Below are 19,875 nucleotides of genomic sequence, written 5' to 3' on the forward strand. Positions count from 1 at the left end.
CTCCTGTCAACAGCACTGCACCATTCTTACTGCTCTCCAGAAGAGAAGGGGTCTGACTGACAATGTAAACGGTGGTACCCAAAGACTGACACCCAGGCTTGTGTTCGCTCTCCCCAGGCCCTGACAAAAACAGGTGCCTAACTAACAACACAGAGGCCAGCAGAACACGTTATGCAAATCTTGTATGTTGCTTTTGTCACTGACAGTAACTTTTATTGTCTTTAATTAAAACTCTTAAAAAGGAGTTTTGTTTGGTAAACATTCAGTGTATTAAAAATATAAATGCATCTTCAGATCAAACAAGATTAGAGGCATACCAAATCATTTACAAATTAAACATTTACCCTGATTAAATAGTATTCAAAGCCAATGGTTCCAGAACCATGCTCCTGGTATGTTAAGAATTTAAGTTCTTTATAAGGAAAGAATTATTTCTTTCTTTTGTGCACTAATCCCACTCCTTTCCCTGAGCACATGGAACAGACCTCACATGCAGTCAGTAAACCTTCGGGGTCAGGAGAAGATTAACGGCGATTCCTCCTGCAACCCTCTCACCCCCTTTTCCACTGATGTTGGAACATGTAATATGCTAGAAAGCTGTTTTAACATCACTTTCCCACTATTGCCAAAATTGAACATACAGTTTTGTATCGTGTTTAAAAAACATGGGTTCAGAGCACATCACAGTTCTAGTTTTGTGCTTTTATGCACACGTAGTGTTTCTCTCCTGGGAAGAAAAAGGCATAACTATATTGGTTTCCTTTTATCATCTGAATTATTCCTTTATAAGCAGCTTCAGATAAGACGCTATTTCGACAGCAGTTGACCAAACCAGAACAGAACACTCTACAGGACTGTGATCTTGGGAAAGCTGAGAAATCCTTTTCTCTAAGGTATACCCATGCCTGGGCATAGCAATATCATTCTTCTTCAGAGACATTACCGGACATAGGTCATTCCCACCATCACCTATATATACAACTTGTGTGTAACTTACTCCTCGCTCCAACTGTTTATCTAGGAATTCTTTTAAAACTTTCCTTTTGCAAAGGTTTTTAGGGCACTTCGGACAATGGTGAGCATGAAAGTTCTGCACAGTTAGATAGCCGGTACTGCTGAATGCTGCAGGGTTTGTAAACACTTCATCAAACACCTTATGGAAGTCAGCGGCTTTTAGAACCCAGTCAATAAATACAGTATTAGAATCTGAAACAATTATGCAGTCAAAAAGCTCCTTGTTCTCGCCAATAAAACGCAGAAGATCTCCCATTCCCGCAGTGAAAGGGATCGTTGTCATAGTCCTTCTCATCTCCTCCTCTTTGACACCGCTGTCTCCCAGGTAGACAAACACTCTGCCCATGTATTCGGTCCAGTGCCCAGGCTGGTAGGAGTTTCTCAGTCCGTGAGGAAGCCTCTTCCCAGGAGCACACTTCACGATCCAGGTGTCGCTATTTTCATCTACGATCGTGTGGTCAAAGTCAAAAACCAGCAGGAATTTCATGGCTGCCCAGGGTCGGTTTACAGAACAAACAAGAGAAAAAAAAAATAATAATAATAAAAAAAAAGAGAAATACTTATATAAAAGAAAATACTCAGCTCCTACCCCGATCTTGTGCTCAGGTGACAAACACGACGCGAGGGAAGGGCGCTAAGCCAAGCACACAACCTGGGGGCACTGCCTGCGGCCGCTCCGGCTGCGGGACGCGAAGCCGAGGCCGAGGCGGGCAGCCCGCGGCAGCTCCGGGCCCGGCGGCGCATCCCAGAGCCGTGCTGCGGCACCGGCCGGGCCCCGCGCCGCCACCGCCACCGCGACCGAGCGGGTCTCCCGCCGCCGGGCAGCGCTGCCGCCGCGGAGCGGGGCGGCCGGGCCGCCTCAACGCCGCCTCAACGCCGCGCTGGCGCAGCCAGGCCCGCAGGGGACAGGCCCAGGCCCGGGCCCGGCCCCGCCGCTCCCGTCGCGCCCCGCGCCAGCCCCGCCCGCCGCCGGGTTGCGCGGCAACAGCGGCAGCGCCGGGACATGGCGGCGGCGCGGCACGGGCGGCCCAGCGGGAGGGGGCGGCTGCCCCGTGAGTGCGCGGGGCCCTTGGGGCGTCCCTGGGCCCTGCCCGGGGGCAGGGGGAGCGAGGTGGGGTCCCCCAGGCAGCGCGGCTGGAAACGGGCTGAGGGCGGCAGCAGCAGCAGCAGCAGCAGCAGCAGCGCGACCCGCGGTGAACGCCCCGGCCGCCCGTGGCTGGGCACCCCCCGCCGGCAGCGCGCAGCTCTGCGCCGTTTCCCTCGGGAATGCCGCTGGGGACACAAAGGGCGCTGCTCGAAGCGCAGCGGTGACCTGAGGGCTGTGGGAGTGCCCGCGTGTGTGTGTGTGCCCAACGCAAGGCACTGCGCGTCCTGCCAGCGGCTCGAGGCACTGCCCTGCCACGCCCGCTGTGTTGCAGGAGGTGCAGGGCGCGCACTGAGAAGGGCGGCGAGGCACGGCCTGCGCCCCTGCTGCTGCCGCACCCACCCCCAGCACCACCTTCAGCGCCGTTCCCCAGTCGTTCCCTGCCGGGAATGCTTCCTGGCCCCCATGGCCAAATACCGTCTGCGAGGCATCAGCTACCACAGGCCGACCCTGCACGCACACACGGGTACAGGGATGCGCACAGTTACGCTGCTCAGCGCCACGGCCCAACTACACACACTGCCCGCACTCGGAACACAGGCACAGATCGGCCATCACAGCTCTGGGGTGCTGGGACAGGGAGAGTTACTGTCAGGACGACTCAGTACTGATAATATGCAGGGACTGAAATCCTGCTGCAGGTTTGAATTAGGATTTTGTGATTCCAAGTAACCTCAGTATCTTGTCTTCCCTCTACCTAGCATTGCACAGTTCTGTACAAAACAGTGTTCTAGCTGGATGTTTTACTCCAAATGGAGTAGATCTCCATCAAGTAATTATATTGCCAAAAGCGGAATGGGAAAGGATGCAGGACAATCTTGGCAGCATTAGTAGAGAAGCAGCACGCATCCTTGCTGAGAAGAAAGAACGTGAGGAAATGCACCGACGCTCCAAAGCGGCTGTAAAAGACTGGCCCAATACCATTATGGTAAATACAAGACACATCTGTCAACTAGGTGATGCATGTAGGCAAAAACACAACAATATTTCTAGGTGTATTCCCTTAGTTTAACATCTGCTTTTAAATATGTATTTTAACTAAGCTACGTATAAATGGTTTAATTGTCAAATTAAACCTAAAATGCAAAATTAAAAAAAAAATCACTCGGTGATTCATCACCGTCAGAATGGTTTATACATTTTTTATTCCATAGTTTTGAATGTGACTTCTAAAAAAGTGAATTTTTATCTGCATTATAGGGCCAGGCACAAAGGAAACTTAAAGCCAAAAAATTACGTGAAGAAAAGGAAGAGGAAGAAAGAAAGAAAGTTGATTTGGAAGAAGCACAGTTCCAAGCAGCAAAACGGAAGGAAGCTATTGATCAAGCAAAAACTTACCTATACTATCAGAACGAAAGAGTGAAAGGGTTGCATGTTTGTTGACAACTTAAAATATTTAAATTCAAATTGTATTGAATTTCTTTAAACACTCTGAACATGCAAATTAATTGAAACGTTCTTTTGTAGAGTGCACTGCTACTTACTGAGGTCCTAAAGGAAAGAGATGCTCAAATTGAATTTAAAAAGTTCAAGCCAAGTGTTAACAAAAAGAAGGAAGAAGAAGCAGAACGTGAGCGTAAAGAAGCTATTCTCAGAGAGCAAGAAAAGGCACATCAGCGTTATATGGATCGATGGGCAATATGCAGAGATCAGTTGGAACAGTAAGTAGTAGTAAAATAGGGTTACTTGTGATTAATTATGTATTTAAACTCTCTTCTCACAAATACATCCTGTAAGGTTTTACAGAAAGTTGCACACAATGTTGCTGTTCTTTACATCTGACAATATACCCAACTTCACTTCAAAATGACAGATTTTTTTTTAAATTTTATAGGCAAGCAGAATCTTTACTTCATTTATTTCACTTGGTCCCTAACCCATTTTTTTAACTTTTTTTTTGTTTGTTTGTTTCAGAATAGAGGAGCACAAGCGTCAGGCAGATCTGGCCAGGCTAGAGGACAAAAGAGAAGGAGAAGAAATACAGAGATTAAGTCGACTGTATGAGTTGGAAATGCAGAAAAAAATGGAAAAGGAACATGAGGAAAAACTTGAACGCCAGAAGCTGTATCGTGTAAGTGACAGGAAAGCAGAGAGTTCAAAATGCTTGTTTTACCTTGTCTTCTCAGAGTGAAGCAATAGCGTTAATACTATCTAAGTGGGCCTGCTGGCAACAGGAGGTTTGCTGACAACTTTACCAATGTTAGGTCATATCCCTACATTGCTGGTTGCAGGCCATGTCTTCCCTGTCTGCTCTTGAGAAGGCCCCTTGGGTGGAAGTCCCTTCTCTTGTCTGAAGGGGTAACATCAGCACCTGATGCTCTGACTGGTGTACGATGAAAAGGTCTGCTGTAGACATTAAGGAACAGTCTACTTGACTTAAAAACTGCATTTGGGTACCATGTACCTGCCCTGTTTCAAGCCCATTTTCATTTGTTAGGAAGAGGGAGTAGTCTGAGTCTATGAACATGAAAATATCTCTTTAACTTGTCTTTCCCTTTATGATTAGATATGTTTAGAAAATTTGTCAAGATCTGCTGCCCTCCCTCTTCACCTTCAAAGGCACCTTGCTAAATGCAAACCAGACACGCCTCACAACGCTTTTGGCCAGCATGCAAAAGACAGTAAATTTTTTTACATAGGACTCTAGAAAACTCCTCGTCAGCTAGGATTTGGATTAAGCTCAAACTGGGATAGTTTTGGATGAGGTGGGCCAGGAGTAGCACAGTCTGTGTAAGTATTGGTGGGGTTACGCAGTTCCATTCCTCTCTACATCCCCCTCTCCCACGTGTCTGGATGGCAGCGAGGGATAATGCTCCCTGCATTGCATGCTGACCTGCATAATGGGTTGGAGGAGCAGCTGTTTAATGCTCATTTCCCCTTCTCCTTTCTCCTATCCACCATCTCCTTCATGCATGTTTGAGCCATAAGAAGAAGAATCCCCTTCCTTTCTGCTCTCTTAGAAAAACACGAAGAGAGAACAGAAGAGGAAGTGATTCTTTCAAGTTGCAGCCAAAGGCCTAGATTTTCTGAACTTCATCTGTTATATCAAGACTGTTTTGCCTATGCAGAAGCATGTAGCTGACCAGAAAATAATCAAGGCAGCAGAGGAACAAAAAGAAATGGAAGAAGATGATCGGATTAGAGCTCATTTCAAAGCAAAGCAAAGGATTGCCACGCTGATGAAAGAGAAGGAAGCTGAAATGCGTAGGTAGGTACAAAGTTTGTGTATCAAATGTATCAAACTTAAGTATTATACAGTTGTCACATTCAAGTTCTTCAAGCTGATGATATAACCAAAAAAAAAAAAAATCACAGTTATTGTATAATTAAATTCTACTCATAGGGAAGAAGAGAATTCAGGACAAAAAGGAAGTTCTTTCACAGGTTCATTAGTTATAGGTCTATGTGTGTGTGTCATCTCTCCCCTCTTCAAAGTACAAAGATTTACAGAAGTGCAAGCTGTGTGGCAGGAAGAGAAGACTGCTGGGTTTGGAAGCAGCAATGCTTCAGGTAGACCAGGTGCGTATGTTACAATACCTCATGTTCTTCTGCAGACTAACACAGGAACGTCAGGACAAAATTGTTACCCAATTGGCTGCCCAAATGAGTGAAGCATTGAAGATGGAAGATGATCGTATTGCTAGAGACATTGCAAAAAAAGAAGCCGAAGAAGAAAAAAAGAACAAAGAGAAAGAAGCAAAAACAAAGGCTGCCATTGAATCTATTGCTGAACACAGAGCCACCGTGGTAAAAAAAAAAATAATAATAAATAAATCATTCTTATTCCTCTTTCTCTCCTATCCTTCCAAATACCTTTTAGATACATTGTGGGTTTTAGCATAGCAATTCTTAGTGGGATGCTTGTGCATGTTCTCACTTAGCAGCTGCCTCTTACTTACACCCAACTCCTAAAGCAAGTTGCAAGTGGCACATGGGAAGATCCTCTTGCAAGAGATCAGCATGCTGCATCAGGTCTGCTGACATCTTCCTAGGGTCCTCTCTCCCTCTCCCACCTCATGCTGGGCACGCATCTGTTGGTGCTGCTGGAAGCTCGGGGCTTGGACACTGGCCAGCTACGATGATTGTGCTTACCAGCGAGTGCTGATACAGGGCTGCATCATCATTGCTTTTGTATCTGGCCTGCAGAATGGCTGGTGGCAATACATGACTCTCCAAACTGGCAGGGTAGCTACTTGGCTAACCTCCTCTCTTGTGTAAAATTCAGGTGAAGATGAAACTGGAGAAGGAGATAGAGGATAAAGCAGAAAGTGTAAAAGAACGTCATGAATTAATGGAAAAGAACCGCATCTACCTGGAAGGGGAAGAAGCCAAGAAACAAAGACAACGTGATGCAAGTATGGAAGTACAGAAGATTCAGCTCCAGCAGATGGTAAATAGAAGTGCTGCACCCTGTCAGCCCCTTCAGAAAGTAGCATGCATCTAAAGCAACAGTACGAGACGCTGAGGGGCTGGGAGAGGAAGCATGCTGTGGTTTTTGTTAATCTTGTATGCTCTGCAGATGTTGGCATTGGGACCAGCCACATCTCAGCAGTGGCACAGAAGTCTCTTCTGGGCTTTCTCAACCCTTGTTGGTCAGGGAGGATGACCTGGAAGGGCAGGCGATGAGAAAGATCACTAAGCTGCACATAGCAGCTATGGCTTCAGGAGACCCCACTCAGGAATGCAGATCCCCCTTCTGCATTTGAATTTCCCCTGAGCTTGTGACCGCATTTTTCAAGTCCTTGTGGTGTCACTGTCCCAGTGTGGGAGCTGATCATACAAAGCCTTTCTTCTCAAGGGGTGTTGTGCATGTCAAGGCTGTTTTGCAATGACACATCACTTCTTGTCCTGTGTTATTATGTATTGCTGCTGGTCTCTTGTATCTTCTGGGCAGACTACCAAAGAGCAGCAGCAAATGCTGATGTTCACTCAGCTATTCAATGTACCCCTTCTTTTTTGTGGTGAGTGGGGAACAGAACTTGGGAGGGATGGTATTTGACAAATATCAACTACTTAGTATTACCTCAAATGTCTTGTAAATTTACCCTCTTGAAGACTCCACAGCTTTTTATGTTGTGAAAGAAATACCAAGCTGTCATTCCCTTTTCTTCTTCAGGCAGAAAAGCAAGCAAGAAAACAGCAGGAGAAGCAAGCAGACTTGGACTACGATGCTCAGAAACAGCTTATTGCACTTTGTAGGGAGCGTGAATTTCAGAACTATGCCAAGCAAGTTATTGAATCAGAGTCCAAGACTACACACAATCTCTATCCTCTCCTCAAAGCATCCAGAGATATAACAGGACTTGGATGTGGGCCATTTTCCAGAGGAAGCAAAGGAATAAATCTTAGTTTTCACGAACAGGATGTTGCTGAGACCCAGTTACCTGCTTGTAGCTGTACTACTGCACAGGAAGATAAAAATATGAAATAACACTGAGACTATACAGCAAGGAAAGACAGAATAGTTTTCATGTGGTTAAAAAGATACCTTTTTGAACGTTATGGGCAGAGTCAAGACTGCAAACAGATCTATATTAAATATATCTTATGAATCTGGAAGACATTTGAAAAAATAAATACCAGAGAATTGAGTGTATTCTCAAAAGTCACTAGCTTGTATTTCATGAAAGTCGGCTTATTTAACTAGAGACAGCAGTGTGTTACATAGAACTGACGGTCAACAGAACCCATTCCCGCCAAAGGCTCACTATTGCTGCTACGTTTTTATGATTTTTCTAAAAATTCACTGTCCCAGGTTTTTCAGCCCTATGGGCTACTAATGCAATACAAATTCCCTACACAGGTGCAAAAAGTCACACTATTCACTAGCCTATTTCCAGTTCAGTATTCCCCATCATGAAAGAAGAAAAAATAAATAAAACATTTACAGAACCTGCAGGACAAGAAAGAGCAGCCAAATACATGCAGAAGCTAGAATACTTACAGTACTGCAGTTTTTATAGTGTTTTGCAACCACCTCCATAACATTAATGCCTTGCTGTAAATTAGTTATGTGAAAATATGAACGTGGTTTGGTCACAGCCCTTAAAGGTCATCTAAAAGGCAATATACACCCCAATATAGCTGTAAGTAGCTACTACAAAAATACTGTGGCAACAAGAAACAGCGCGGTTTGGCCAGCCTTTCAAACAGACTGACAGTGGTGCAAGCTGTGATCCAGCCGGCCTTTGCCGCCCAGCCTGGTTTCTCGCCCCGAGCCGCCCAGCTCTCCGGGCCAAACCGGGGAATGCCGCAAGCACTAAGAAGTTAGGAGAGTTTCCTAAAAAGGGTGCCTGATAATATTTTACTGTGGAAAACGGGCCTCGTGGGTGCCTTCGAGACTCCGAGCCCGGCTTCTGACCGAGGCAGGCTTCGGACGGGGCGGGGGCGCGGAGCCGGCCGGGGGCAGCGATCCCCTCACCCTCCGCAGCGCTCCTCCCCAGGGCCGGGCCGCCCGGGGCCGTCAGCAGCCGTCGGGCCGGGCCGGGGCGGTGCCGCTATAAGGCCGCTGCCAGAGCCGCCGCCCTGCTCTTCCTTTCTCTTCCCGCCCTGCCAGGAGCCGTGTCCGCCTCAGCCCCAGTCCCGGCCTCCCGCCGCGCTCTGGGCGCTTCTCGCCGGGCAGCGCCGCTTCCCTGACGGGCCGGGCCGGGCGGTAGCGGAGGCAGCCGCCGATGGAGCACCAGCAGCCGGGCGCCGCCGAGCGGGAGGCGGAGCGGGAGCGCGGGCGCTACGCGGAGCGCCGGGCCGTGGCCAGGGAGCAGCTGGCGCAGTGAGTCGGGGCCGGCACCGGGAACGGGACCGAGCCCGGCCCGGGGCGGGCGGCGGGGAGCGGGGAGTGGGGCTCCGGGCGCGGCTCCCGTCGGGCCCTCCCCGCGCCGTGGGCTCCCTGTGGCAAAACACCGCGTGCTCGCCGCTCCTGCCAGCCCATAATAAGTCATCCGTGCGGCCGGCGTGGGCTGAGGGCCGCGCTTTGTCTTAGCGCTGGCACTGCGCGGAGGTGGCAGCTCGCTGCTAGCCGGGAAAGGCCGGACTCGTGCATGCAAGGGGCTGACAATTGAGATACTCAAATGGGATCGCTTACTCAAACCCATCTGCTGGTCGTGTTTGCTTTTGCTAGTACTGATTTAATTGGGAAACTTCTAAGTGCTTCTTTATGCCAGAAGTCAACTCTGGCGGAAGGATTTGCAGCCACCGCTTAAAAACCCGTGGTTGTATTTTGGTCCGATGTGCTACTTTCACTTCAAAATACCGGGCTGTTCCGTGCTCAGGTACCTGCAGACATGCAGGATCCCGACCTGCTCACGTCGCGGAATCCCCAGCCCACTTACTCCATTCCTTGCCTGTTTCAGAATACAGGAACACAAGCATCAGGCAGACCTGGCCAAGCTGGAAACCAGAAGAGAAGGGGAAGAAATACAAAGGCTCAACCAGTTGTACCAATTGGAAATTCAGAGAGGAAGGGAAAATGAACAGGAGGAAAAACTTGAACGCCAGAGGCAGCATCACGTAAGTAACAGGAAGTCAGAGTTCGGTGCTTGATTCACTGTAGGTGTCTAGAATGAAACAATTGTATTAGGGTGATGGATAAACGGACTTGATGGCAACAGGAGGTTTGTTGGTAGCTTCAGTAGCAGTGTCAAGTTGTATACCGATGTTGAGAGCTGCAGGATAGGCCTTTCTTTTGTCTGTTTTTGGGAAGGGCCTCTTGAAAGTCCTGATGTGACACCTGAACTTTAACTGGACTACAATGAAAAAGTCTGCTGTAGACATCAGGGAGTATTCTTGGTTTGATACCTGGATTTTGATTCCATGTACCTACTCTGTTTTAAGCCCATTTTTCCTGGTCAGGAGGAGGGAGTAGTCTGAGTCTGTGAACGTGACTTTTTTTTTTTTTTCCATGTCTTTCTCTTTCTGATTAGAGATGCTTAGAAAACTTGTGAAGACCTACTCACCATACCTATCTTTCCCTTCTCTGTACCTCCTTCCCCCAACAGCTGCTTGAGATAATTGGGTCCTGAGTATTCTCTTCCATCTGTTTCTGTTCAGTATCTTCTCCACTAGTACAATCAAAGAACTGTTACGATAGGTTAGGCGTGAAGTCTCTGATAGATTTTTCTTACCCATTCAATATTTCTAAAATCTCATTCTGTGTGACAATAGTAGTTATTTTTTATTTAAACAGGAGCATGTAGCTGAACAGAAAGTAATTAAAGATGAAGAGAAACAAAGAGAAGACCAAGATGATGATCGGATTAGGGCTTACATTAGAGGAAAAGAAATGATGGCTGATCTGAGAAGAGAAGAAGATGCAGAGACCAGTAGGTAGGTTGAGGTATTTTCAGTGTTAAGATTCAACTTAATGCTGTGACAAATGTTACTCTGAATTTTTACATCAGCGAAATCCAAACTGATGCAAGAAGGTTTTCTGTGAGTAGAACTTGACAAAAAGTAGACAATTCAGCTGAAACCCTATGTTTTAGTAGAAATTGGTGCTGTGGGGGGTAGGTAAACTCAAGCCTTCAAGTTGCCTAGATGCTGAAATGCATATCTCTGCATTAGTGTGTTGCCTGTCTTTCTCTGAGAAAGAACATGTTTGACTTAACTAGGCAACAGTATTAATATTCTTACAGTAATAGAAGAAATATTGTTTACTTGTGTAGCTGAGAGAGCCAATGCAACAAGCACCCTTTGCTTTCTGCTTCCAGCCAATGCTCCCAGCATTTGCCTGCAGTGACAGTGGGTTAGGTGGACTCCTCCCTGTGTGATCCATTTCACTATAGCAACAAAAAGCAAGCATGCCAAAAAAATAGGGAGTGCTTACTTGCCACGTCAGTAAAAGGATGTCAAAGAGCTGAATGGGTGGGCCTCTGTGGCAAGAGAAGATAGAAGGGTGGAAGCAGGATTGCTGGCTTTAGTTGGGGCAGTGCCTCAGATAAGCTGAGCATATATTGGATATGCTGGTATGTTATGGTAGCTCATGTTCTATTGCAGGCTAGTTCAAGAGCATCAGGACAAAGCTTTTAAACAACTAGCTGGACAGATGAATCAGACATTGAGGATGGAAGCCGAACGTTTTGCTCGAGGAGCTGCAGAGGTAGAAGACGAATACCAAATGAAAACCAAAGAGAGAGAAGCAAAAAATAAGGCTGCCATTGAATCTATTGCTGAACACAGAGCCACCGTGGTAAAAAAAAAAAAATAATAAATAAATCATTCTTATTCCTCTTTCTCTCCTATCCTTCCAAATACCTTTTAGATACATTGTGGGTTTTAGCATAGCAATTCTTAGTGGGATGCTTGTGCATGTTCTCACTTAGCAGCTGCCTCTTACACCCAACTCCTAAAGCAAGTTGCAAGTGGCACATGGGAAGATCCTCTTGCAAGAGATCAGCATGCTGCATCAGGTCTGCTGACATCTTCCTAGGGTCCTCTCTCCCTCTCCCACCTCATGCTGGGCACGCATCTGTTGGTGCTGCTGGAAGCTCGGGGCTTGGACACTGGCCAGCTACGATGATTGTGCTTACCAGCGAGTGCTGATACAGGGCTGCATCATCATTGCTTTTGTATCTGGCCTGCAGAATGGCTGGTGGCAATACATGACTCTCCAAACTGGCAGGGTAGCTACTTGGCTAACCTCCTCTCTTGTGTAAAATTCAGGTGAAGATGAAACTGGAGAAGGAGATAGAGGATAAAGCAGAAAATGAAAAAGAATGCCATGCATTCATGGAGAAGAACCGCATCTACCTGGAAGGGGAAGAAGCCAAGAAACAAAGACAACGTGATGCAAGTATGGAAGTACAGAAGATTCAGCTCCAGCAAATGGTAAATAGAAGTGCTGCACCCTGTCAGCCCCTTCAGAAAGTAGCATGCATCTAAAGCAACAGTACGAGACGCTGAGGGGCTGGGAGAGGAAGCATGCTGTGGTTTTTGTGTATGTGTATGTGATTTGTGTATGCTCTGCAGATGTTGGCATTGGGACCAGCCACATCTCAGCAGTGGCACAGAAGTCTCTTCTGGGCTTTCTCAACCCTTGTTGGTCAGGGAGGATGACCTGGAAGGGCAGGCAATAAGAGATCGGCCCTTAGCAGCTATGGCTTCAGGAGACCCCACTCAGGAATGCAGATCCCCCTTCTGCATTTGAATTTCCCCTGAGCTTGTGACCGCATTTTTCAAGTCCTTGTGGCGTCACTGTCCTAGTGTGGGAGCTGGTCATACAAAGCCTTTCTTCTCAAGGGGTGTTGTATAAGGTAACACTGTTTTTTTGGAAATTTGTTTTCATTTTTCCATGTCTTCTAGGGCTGAAAGTGATATGAATTCCCAATGCATGTTACAAAATGTGTTTTAAAAAGCAAAGTAAAACAAAAAGCTTTGTTATTCTGTCTTCTTTCTCAGGCAGAAAAGAAGGCAAAAAAAGAGCAGGAAAAACAAGCGGATTTGGATTATGATGCTCAGAGAGAGGCTGCTTTTTGTAAAGAGCAAAAATTTCGGAGATAAAGACAGTAAGTAACTGAGTGCCATGAACACACGCAACTTCTATTGTCCTGTCCAAATGTCCAAGGAGGGAAAACAATATGGATGTGGGCTTTCTAAGCAGATTTTTAGTTCTCCTTTTTTCTCTCTAAGATAGTACAGGATACAGTCAGGACTCAGCTGAACTACTGCTTCAGAAAATTCTGAAAGAACATGGAAGCTATGCAGTAGGGATGTTGTGAAATATCAGTTAGTGACTTATAAATTTAGTTTCAGTTAAATAGACACCTGTAGAAGTGGAGAAGTAAATCTACATACAGTATACATTAAAATAAAAAGCGTATGAGGGGAAGGTTGGTTGGTATAACACCATCCCCATTCCTTCTTACAAACGTATATGAGCTCTCATCTCACTCAGGCTGAGTGAATACTTGGAACTGTGTGGGAGTGCTGCAGCTTGCATGGCCCTCAAAGCCCTGCCTGAGAACAGGGCCAAGACCTCCTCAGAGCTGGCACAGACCCAAGTGCTGTCTCCATTGCTCAGACCTGGTGTGGTGTGGGCTGCTGAGCTGTTTCTGGACAGCAGGGCCTGGCTAGGTGCAGCTGATGCTCTGTACCCACTTCAATTAGCGTGGCCCAAACAGGCCCTGTTTGTGGAGTGAGGATGCTGCTACTGAGAACTGGACGCGCATGCATGTCTGGGGCAGCTTGCCCAGAATAGTGCTCAGCTGGTGTTGTGGCTCAGTACCTGGTAGGAGCACATCTTCTTGAAGTTTTATCCAAAAGGATCTAGTTTGTGATCACTCCAGAATGTGAACAAAAGCACAGTAAGTAGGAACAATCAAGACCTATCCCAAACTCTCTTCTGATCCGAACAAATGCTAGCACAGCTGCACTATTAGCTAAAAGTCATGCAGGGTTCTTTCCAATTATCTTTGGGTAATTGACTTGAGTGGAAATTATTTTTTAAGAGGGCATGGCAATTAGTTTCTGAAATATTCTCTAAATTCTTTTCTTTTTTCACTAATGAAAAATTTATTTCCCTTCTTTCTGAGCCAGTGCTCTTTTATTACTTCAAACTCTTTCCAGCAAGCAAACAATGCAAACTTTTATTAAAGCTTTTGGATGGCAAAGCTGAAGCCTTAAGAAGAATCATTGACTACAGTAAGAGTTATTCTGGAAGTCTGCAGAGCTTGATAATGCTCCAAATGCATCGCTAAGTGAACATTTGCATGTGCTGACCACTGTGTAATTGGTGAGTTAAATGGGTCTTAGTCTACTTCCACAGCAGCAAGAAGCAAGGTGGATTGCAGCCTCACTTCCTGCTCAGCTTTTTAAAGAAAAAAGCCCTGTTCTGTAGATTGCATTCTAAATCTACAGCCTGCTTCCACAGGCCTTATACCCCTTTCACTTTGAGCATCTACAGAAATACCAAACTCAGCCACCAGGAAACAATTCTTTCTTTCACTATACATAAAGTGAAGTAGGAATCCCGTGTATTTTTGAAATGCACTGAGTAAGTGTTGATTCATTTGATCACATTCAGCACGAAAAAAACAGCATGAATTGATCACATACTACTGACTTCCAAAGATACATATGCTTTGTGTGCTTGCTTTAAATGACTAACTCTAGTTGGTGATCCCTGTAAAACTGCAAAGAAGTGTTTTTAGATCATGGACTTAACTTGAGGTTCTAGAATTTTTAGTGACAAAACATTTTGGTAATGTTTCATTGTTCTTCACAGTTTTCCTTCCTGAAAAGCAAGAATGGAAAGCCTCTTGCAAGAGTAATACAGAAGACTTAAGTCAGTTTTATGTTTGATGTGTTGAAGAACACAAAGGAAGAAAAAAGGACTGGGAAGAAGCTGAGAGAACAGCTCTTTGTGCAAGTAGAAACATGAAAGCTATTGAACAGCCTGAGATAAGAAATAAATGAAACTGAGAAAACTGGGCTTGTTCAGTCTGCTGAGAAGGCAGCTAAGGATCTAGAACAGCCTGCAGCTGGTTGAAGGGTAGTACAAATACAGCAGAGCCAAACTCATCTCAGTAGCATCAGGTGATTGATACAGCACAGTGATGTGGGAGATCAGATAATGTCATGAAAATTCCCCTTTGGCCAGGAACATCGTCACTGGCTCAGCCTGGCCAGAAAGGTGGTAGTCCTCACCTGGGAAGGCTGTGAAGATGTAGCATGTAAGGCAGGAGGGTGACCACCGGGGTACTTTTCAGCCACTATTTGAAGATGGTAACAAAATGCAGGAAGTTCAAATACAGCTGGTAAGAGAGAATTTGCTAAGCAGGAGATACTCTACTACCTAGTGTCATTACTGGTAGGGGCTATTAGCTGAAGTTTTAACTAACAGCTAGCAAATCAGAATATGCCCTGAGAAGTGACTATTAAACTTGAATTTGGTTAACATCTTACCCTCTCTGGTGGTGTGCTGGCTTGCTTCGGGTTATAGCATGTGTAATTTCATAGGTAGTGGTCTTATAAGAAGACTAGGACCTTAGAAATGCAAGTCTCCTCGGGGGACTGAACCAGATACCTTAAATCCCACTGCCTTTTTTCCAAACCTGTCACTGAACTCTGTGGAAATAAACTGGCAACTTATGTGTGAAGACATGAGCTTCCAGGGTCAAGCATGATGTTCTCAACAGTACTACAGCTCTGATCACTGCATAGCTATTAGCAGTATTGACTCTAAAGATTTAATGCAATTCTGACATAGGAAATGGAAGAGAAGTTTTGAAAAATGTCTCGTCCTAGGTTGGTGTGACTTCACTCACAGTGCAGTTCTTCACTGTCAGGTACCATTCCGTAGGGTAGAGTTACTAGTTCCATTCAAGTTCTTGAATGTTACACTCTGCTACTGCTCAGCTCAGAGGAAGATTGAAGAGGACACAACTGGAAATATTCTACTGCTGAAGAGTAGAGTTGACACCATGGGGTGATTAATGACTGACATTTTCAGGTGCCAACAGAGACTGGCTGATACTCCTGAAACCATTTTCTATATCTCTGGTGGTTTTAGGCCAAAGAACTCATCCTGTTTTAATGTTTTTTTCCCCGGAGTCCTGTTACTGACTCACATGTTTGATATCTCTTGAAGTAGAAGAAAGCTAAAAGTAATATGCATTTTTTCCTCCTTGTTCTTGGCAATGCAGCCTTGTCTCTGATGAATTCTCCTTGTTCTGGCAGTGCCATCTATCTAGTCATTCCCTTGGCATTCTTGCAGCACCATCAGTACAATCTAAGCTTTTAGGTTTGGTCTATTGTGGCCTTCACAATTAAGAATGAGAGCCCACAAAGGAAATATGTGCTAGATACCTAAGGGGATATGTGATTCAAACCCACCATTTAATCTGTTAAACCAATCTTTAAAAAGATCAAAAACAGCCTTAAAGCGTAGTTGTTCATAGCTGCTTGATACTATCTTGTATAAGCCAGAATGGTAGTGTTGTTTTTGTCTCAGTTTCTTATCTCCAATACATTATTCAGAGAAATATACAATTCCTTTATATACTGAAGGCCTCATGCATCATAACTGCAGGCCCAATGAAATTCAATACTAGATAAGTTAGTAATTTTTCCCCTTTCAAATGAGTAGCACTTGATTTGGCCTGTTTTGGTCATGTATTTTTTTTTCCTTTTAAAAGAGGTAAAGCCTCGCCCATGGCAACATTTACTGGAAGTAAGCAATAGTTACTGTGCTGACCAGAGACAGGATCAGGCTACCAAGATCTAAAAACTACACATCCTGCAACTAATACAGTGAAAGGGGGAAAATGAAGCCATTACTGTTGTAGGACGATTATTGTTTCAATTACAGCCCCTCACTTAATTTTTCATTGAATAAGGATTACTAAGGACAAAGGAGGACTTAACTCTGTTTCTTTCTTCTTCAGAAATCCATCAGACAAGTACAGAAGCATCCACTACAGAATAAGAAGCTAGCCACGGTCTTCTAAAAACCCATGTGCCTGCAGAAAATCTGTCAGTGCCTAATAGCTGAAACTAACTCTGGAATATGATGGAAGGCATGCAGTTGGCCAGGATCTGCCCATATTCAGCTCAAGTACCATAGCTACAGCTATACAGCAAATACAGTATTTTTGTTATGAAACAAAGCAGTAGATTCACTTTCTAGGAAGTCAAGAGGTAACAACCTACACATATATCTGAACACTTGTGTTGTTGGATGTGCTGTACTCCTTAAGTGTTACTAAACCTCAAAGCTTAATTAAAACTTTACATTTTGGCTTTAAAAAATGAGCAAATAATAAAATTAAGTAAATTGTTTAAAATAGTAGCAGTAATACCAATACTGAGTCTGTTTCTTCTTAAGTTTTCTACTTAATTTTACTGTGGAGAATGCAATGGAAAACAGGAAGTCTACATTAAAAGTGGCTGAATCTCTACTCCTTTCTAGGAAAGAGGTGCCTGCAGAAAGACCATTGTCTGTCTAACACTCAAGTTTCTTAATTGACTGTAGGAAATGCAAGAAAGATAGAGTATGCTTTTCTGCAGTTTCCTAAACAGTGCTGCTGGCACAGCCAGGTTACTAGGAGGGGATACTGGTGTAGGGGCCCTTGTGATCAAAGCTCATCCCTGTGCTTGGTTTTAAGATGTCTGTCAGCTGTCCTAATGCTGTATTTAATTTCATAACATCAGACAGGTACATCTCCTGTAACTGGTGAGAACTATTCTGCCTCACAGACCCATTCCCAAAAGAACGTATTGAAGTACAAGATCAGAAGTGTGAAAGTAGGAAAAACATGATAGTAAGACAGTAGATCAGTTTCGTTACACAGCTGCATTTATGTTAGAGACTGTGAATAGCCTGTCATTTGTCAGTCTGTAGTGGAACTGCAGTTTTCTATAACTCATCCAGTTTAGCATGGAACAAAAACCTGAGTATTCACATCTTCAGTAAGACTGTATAAATCTTGGCTCAACTGGAGAGTGTTCTGATGCTAAATCACAACAGCCTGTGAAGTGTAAAAATACTAAAACCACTTCAAAATGCTCAAGCACATTTAAATGCACCAGTTAAACCACATGAAGTAGAAATGAACAATACTCTTAGTTACATACATGTACAGAAGCTAAGTAATACTGTAAGAGGCACACTTTGCAGATATATTGACTATATTAACATACGCAAAAATATATTACAGGAAAGTAATGAAATGCACAATTTGTGGATTAAATTGTAAGGGTTCATTCTCCCAGCTGAGAACTACAGCTTACAAAATGTTCAAGGGACAGATTTCCATATACTTCATGAAGTACTATGTGCACATCACTACTTAAATAATTGACCATAATTCTTTTAGCTGGTGAAGGAAATCAGTTACTACCGAGTTGATCTTACAAGAGATTATAAATAGGCCTCAATTCCTTCAAATCCTTCCACCCATCCTTTTAATTACCAGTTCTTGACTAAAGTGACACAGTATGTTTTTATATACAGTTACAGGCATATATACAAGACAGGCAGAAATGACTAACTGCCAAAAATAGGAAGTTTACTTAAGGAAGTTTACTTTACTTGTTGCAAAGTTTCTAATCAAAGTCAGGGTGCTGTATTAATTCAGTTTAGCCTATTTGATTATGTTGTTAGAGCTTTTATGAATACAAAAATGTTTAAAATCAAATCAGGTATAGGTGTGTATTTAAGCTACCTAACATCTGTCCTCTGAACTTGTTCCTGTTAACTGCCTTACTCGTTTCACATGAACAATTACTTTGATTATGAAAGGATGTACCTTTACCTTAGCATAGTTTTACTATCCAAACTCTCCATTTGATTACTGAAAGAAAACTTACTTTGATAGCATAGCTTTTTTAAGTGGATATTACTTTATGCTTCTATTATGGATTACAAGTTTTGTTAGAGCAATGTTCCTAATGTAAGTAATTCAAAGGTAATAATAAGTACTACACTAAAAGTACACATGCAACAAAATGGAAAGCTTAAGTTTTATGCTAGGAAACTGCAGAATTATACCAAATTCAAATTTTGCAAAGTGCAGAGTTCACAGGGATTGTGATAATGCACTTTCTTGAATAATTTGGTTAAATGCTGCGTAAGGAAAGTTACTATTTCCAGTAAAAGAAGGAAAGCAGCAGGTATGAGTTCTTAACATTTGCTTCACATCAGCTCTAGAAAAATGAAGATCAACTGTGTCACTCCAAGGGGGTTGACCAAAAATTAACTTATGGGTACCACTGAAAAATACTTGAGCCTTTTCTCATGAAGTTATTCAGGTATAAAAGGGAAAAAATGATTTAAAAGAAGGGTTTTTGATAAAGTATAATAATTACTTTGAGGCTTCCTATTTTAAGTCCCAAAAGCAGGGATACACGTTTTTGCCAATCAGTGAAGCGATGAGTCTACTATGCCCAAAAATACTTTATTTGCTTCAGTAAAGCAACAAAGAAATCAACAATTCCAGGAAAGAAAGATGAAGGACTGCTTCTTTTATGTTTACATGAATCTAAAATTCATTTGCCAGGCTAACACTATTACAAATCAGACATTGTTCAGTGGAACACAGCAAATTCTTCCAGGCATCTGACAAAGATCACGGCAAGAGAAGTCTATAGTGTGGGATTTCAGCAGCAAGTGAAAAGTTTCAGGATAAAGTTTTATCAACCAAATAGAACAGAGAGGTAAAATTTAACTGTTAGCCTTTGAAAACCAAAAGAAAAAAACAAACATCAACTGAAGTTCGATGTGCCACCCAAAGAATTATCAGACAGCAGTACATCTTTAACAGGCAGTAGTGTCTACACAACCTTGTTATCACCAACCACCAGGAATTTGTGCTTCAGAGCTGATGGCAGTAGCCAGAAAATCCATCAAATATGGTCTGTTTCTGGTTAAGTTTGCAAGGCTCTTACCAATACAATATTCTTCAGCATTTTACATACATATAGGCTGTATAGTATTAGTAAAGTGTTAGTTTCTGTTGCCAGTATGACAGAGAATGTGTGTCTAACCCTTGGAGATTATTTCATGTTAGTACATTCACTTTAACCATATGCTTGCAAAGTTCACAGTGCATTAAAATGCATTATGCATTAAAAGGTTGGTTTTGGGGTGCTGACAGAAAAAACTGCCTTCCAGATACAGTGCCACCACCACCCACAAGAGATGATAACCACAAGCATTGTTTTCATCACCTCCAGTAAACGTAAGTATTGCTTTGAAATACGCTCCCTGTTCTCCAAGCCAAAGG

The 19,875-nt window shown here is 43.9% G+C and overlaps 3 protein-coding genes across 8 annotated transcripts; 2 read left to right on the forward strand and 1 right to left on the reverse strand.

The window, feature by feature from the left end:
* Positions 1 to 655: 655 nt before the first annotated feature.
* Positions 656 to 8,120, reverse strand: PHOSPHO2 (phosphatase, orphan 2). Of its 3 annotated transcripts, none has more exons than XM_032189809.1 (2): positions 8,103 to 8,120; positions 656 to 1,503 (listed from the first exon to the last, which is right to left on the reverse strand). In XM_032189809.1, the coding sequence occupies exon 2, from the start codon at positions 1,499 to 1,501 to the stop codon at positions 776 to 778; it is 726 nt and encodes a 241-aa protein (XP_032045700.1). In that variant the 5' UTR covers positions 1,502 to 1,503; positions 8,103 to 8,120; the 3' UTR covers positions 656 to 775. The 3 variants fall into 3 exon arrangements, with proteins under 3 accessions (XP_032045700.1, XP_032045699.1, XP_032045698.1); XM_032189808.1 differs by lacking the exon at positions 8,103 to 8,120 and adding an exon at positions 1,667 to 1,695; XM_032189807.1 differs by lacking the exon at positions 8,103 to 8,120 and adding an exon at positions 1,604 to 1,638.
* LOC116490638 (coiled-coil domain-containing protein 173-like) lies at positions 2,018 to 7,675 on the forward strand. Its single transcript, XM_032190019.1, has 9 exons — positions 2,018 to 2,066; positions 2,860 to 3,086; positions 3,359 to 3,532; positions 3,626 to 3,819; positions 4,073 to 4,229; positions 5,227 to 5,366; positions 5,713 to 5,905; positions 6,384 to 6,548; positions 7,275 to 7,675. Exons 1-9 carry the CDS (start codon positions 2,018 to 2,020, stop codon positions 7,587 to 7,589), a joined length of 1,614 nt encoding a protein of 537 aa, XP_032045910.1. The 3' UTR covers positions 7,590 to 7,675.
* Positions 8,121 to 8,683: 563 nt separating the features above from the next.
* Positions 8,684 to 16,940, forward strand: LOC116490540 (coiled-coil domain-containing protein 173-like). 4 transcript variants are annotated; one of them, XR_004253394.1, is made up of 8 exons: positions 8,684 to 8,927; positions 9,508 to 9,664; positions 10,341 to 10,480; positions 11,150 to 11,342; positions 11,816 to 11,980; positions 12,551 to 12,657; positions 13,688 to 13,883; positions 16,537 to 16,940. XR_004253394.1 is itself a non-coding variant. In XM_032189804.1 (7 exons), the coding sequence occupies exons 1-6, from the start codon at positions 8,830 to 8,832 to the stop codon at positions 12,650 to 12,652; spliced, it is 855 nt and encodes a 284-aa protein (XP_032045695.1). In that variant the 5' UTR covers positions 8,684 to 8,829; the 3' UTR covers positions 12,653 to 12,657; positions 16,537 to 16,938. The 4 variants fall into 4 exon arrangements, 2 of the variants coding, with proteins under 2 accessions (XP_032045695.1, XP_032045697.1); XR_004253393.1 differs by lacking the exon at positions 16,537 to 16,940 and adding an exon at positions 14,376 to 15,054; XM_032189804.1 differs by lacking the exon at positions 13,688 to 13,883 and having other exon boundaries at positions 16,537 to 16,938.
* Positions 16,941 to 19,875: the final 2,935 nt, after the last annotated feature.

The sequence above is a fragment of the Aythya fuligula genome, chromosome 6 (assembly GCF_009819795.1).
Source record: "Aythya fuligula isolate bAytFul2 chromosome 6, bAytFul2.pri, whole genome shotgun sequence".
In the NCBI taxonomy this organism is placed as follows: domain Eukaryota; kingdom Metazoa; phylum Chordata; class Aves; order Anseriformes; family Anatidae; genus Aythya; species Aythya fuligula.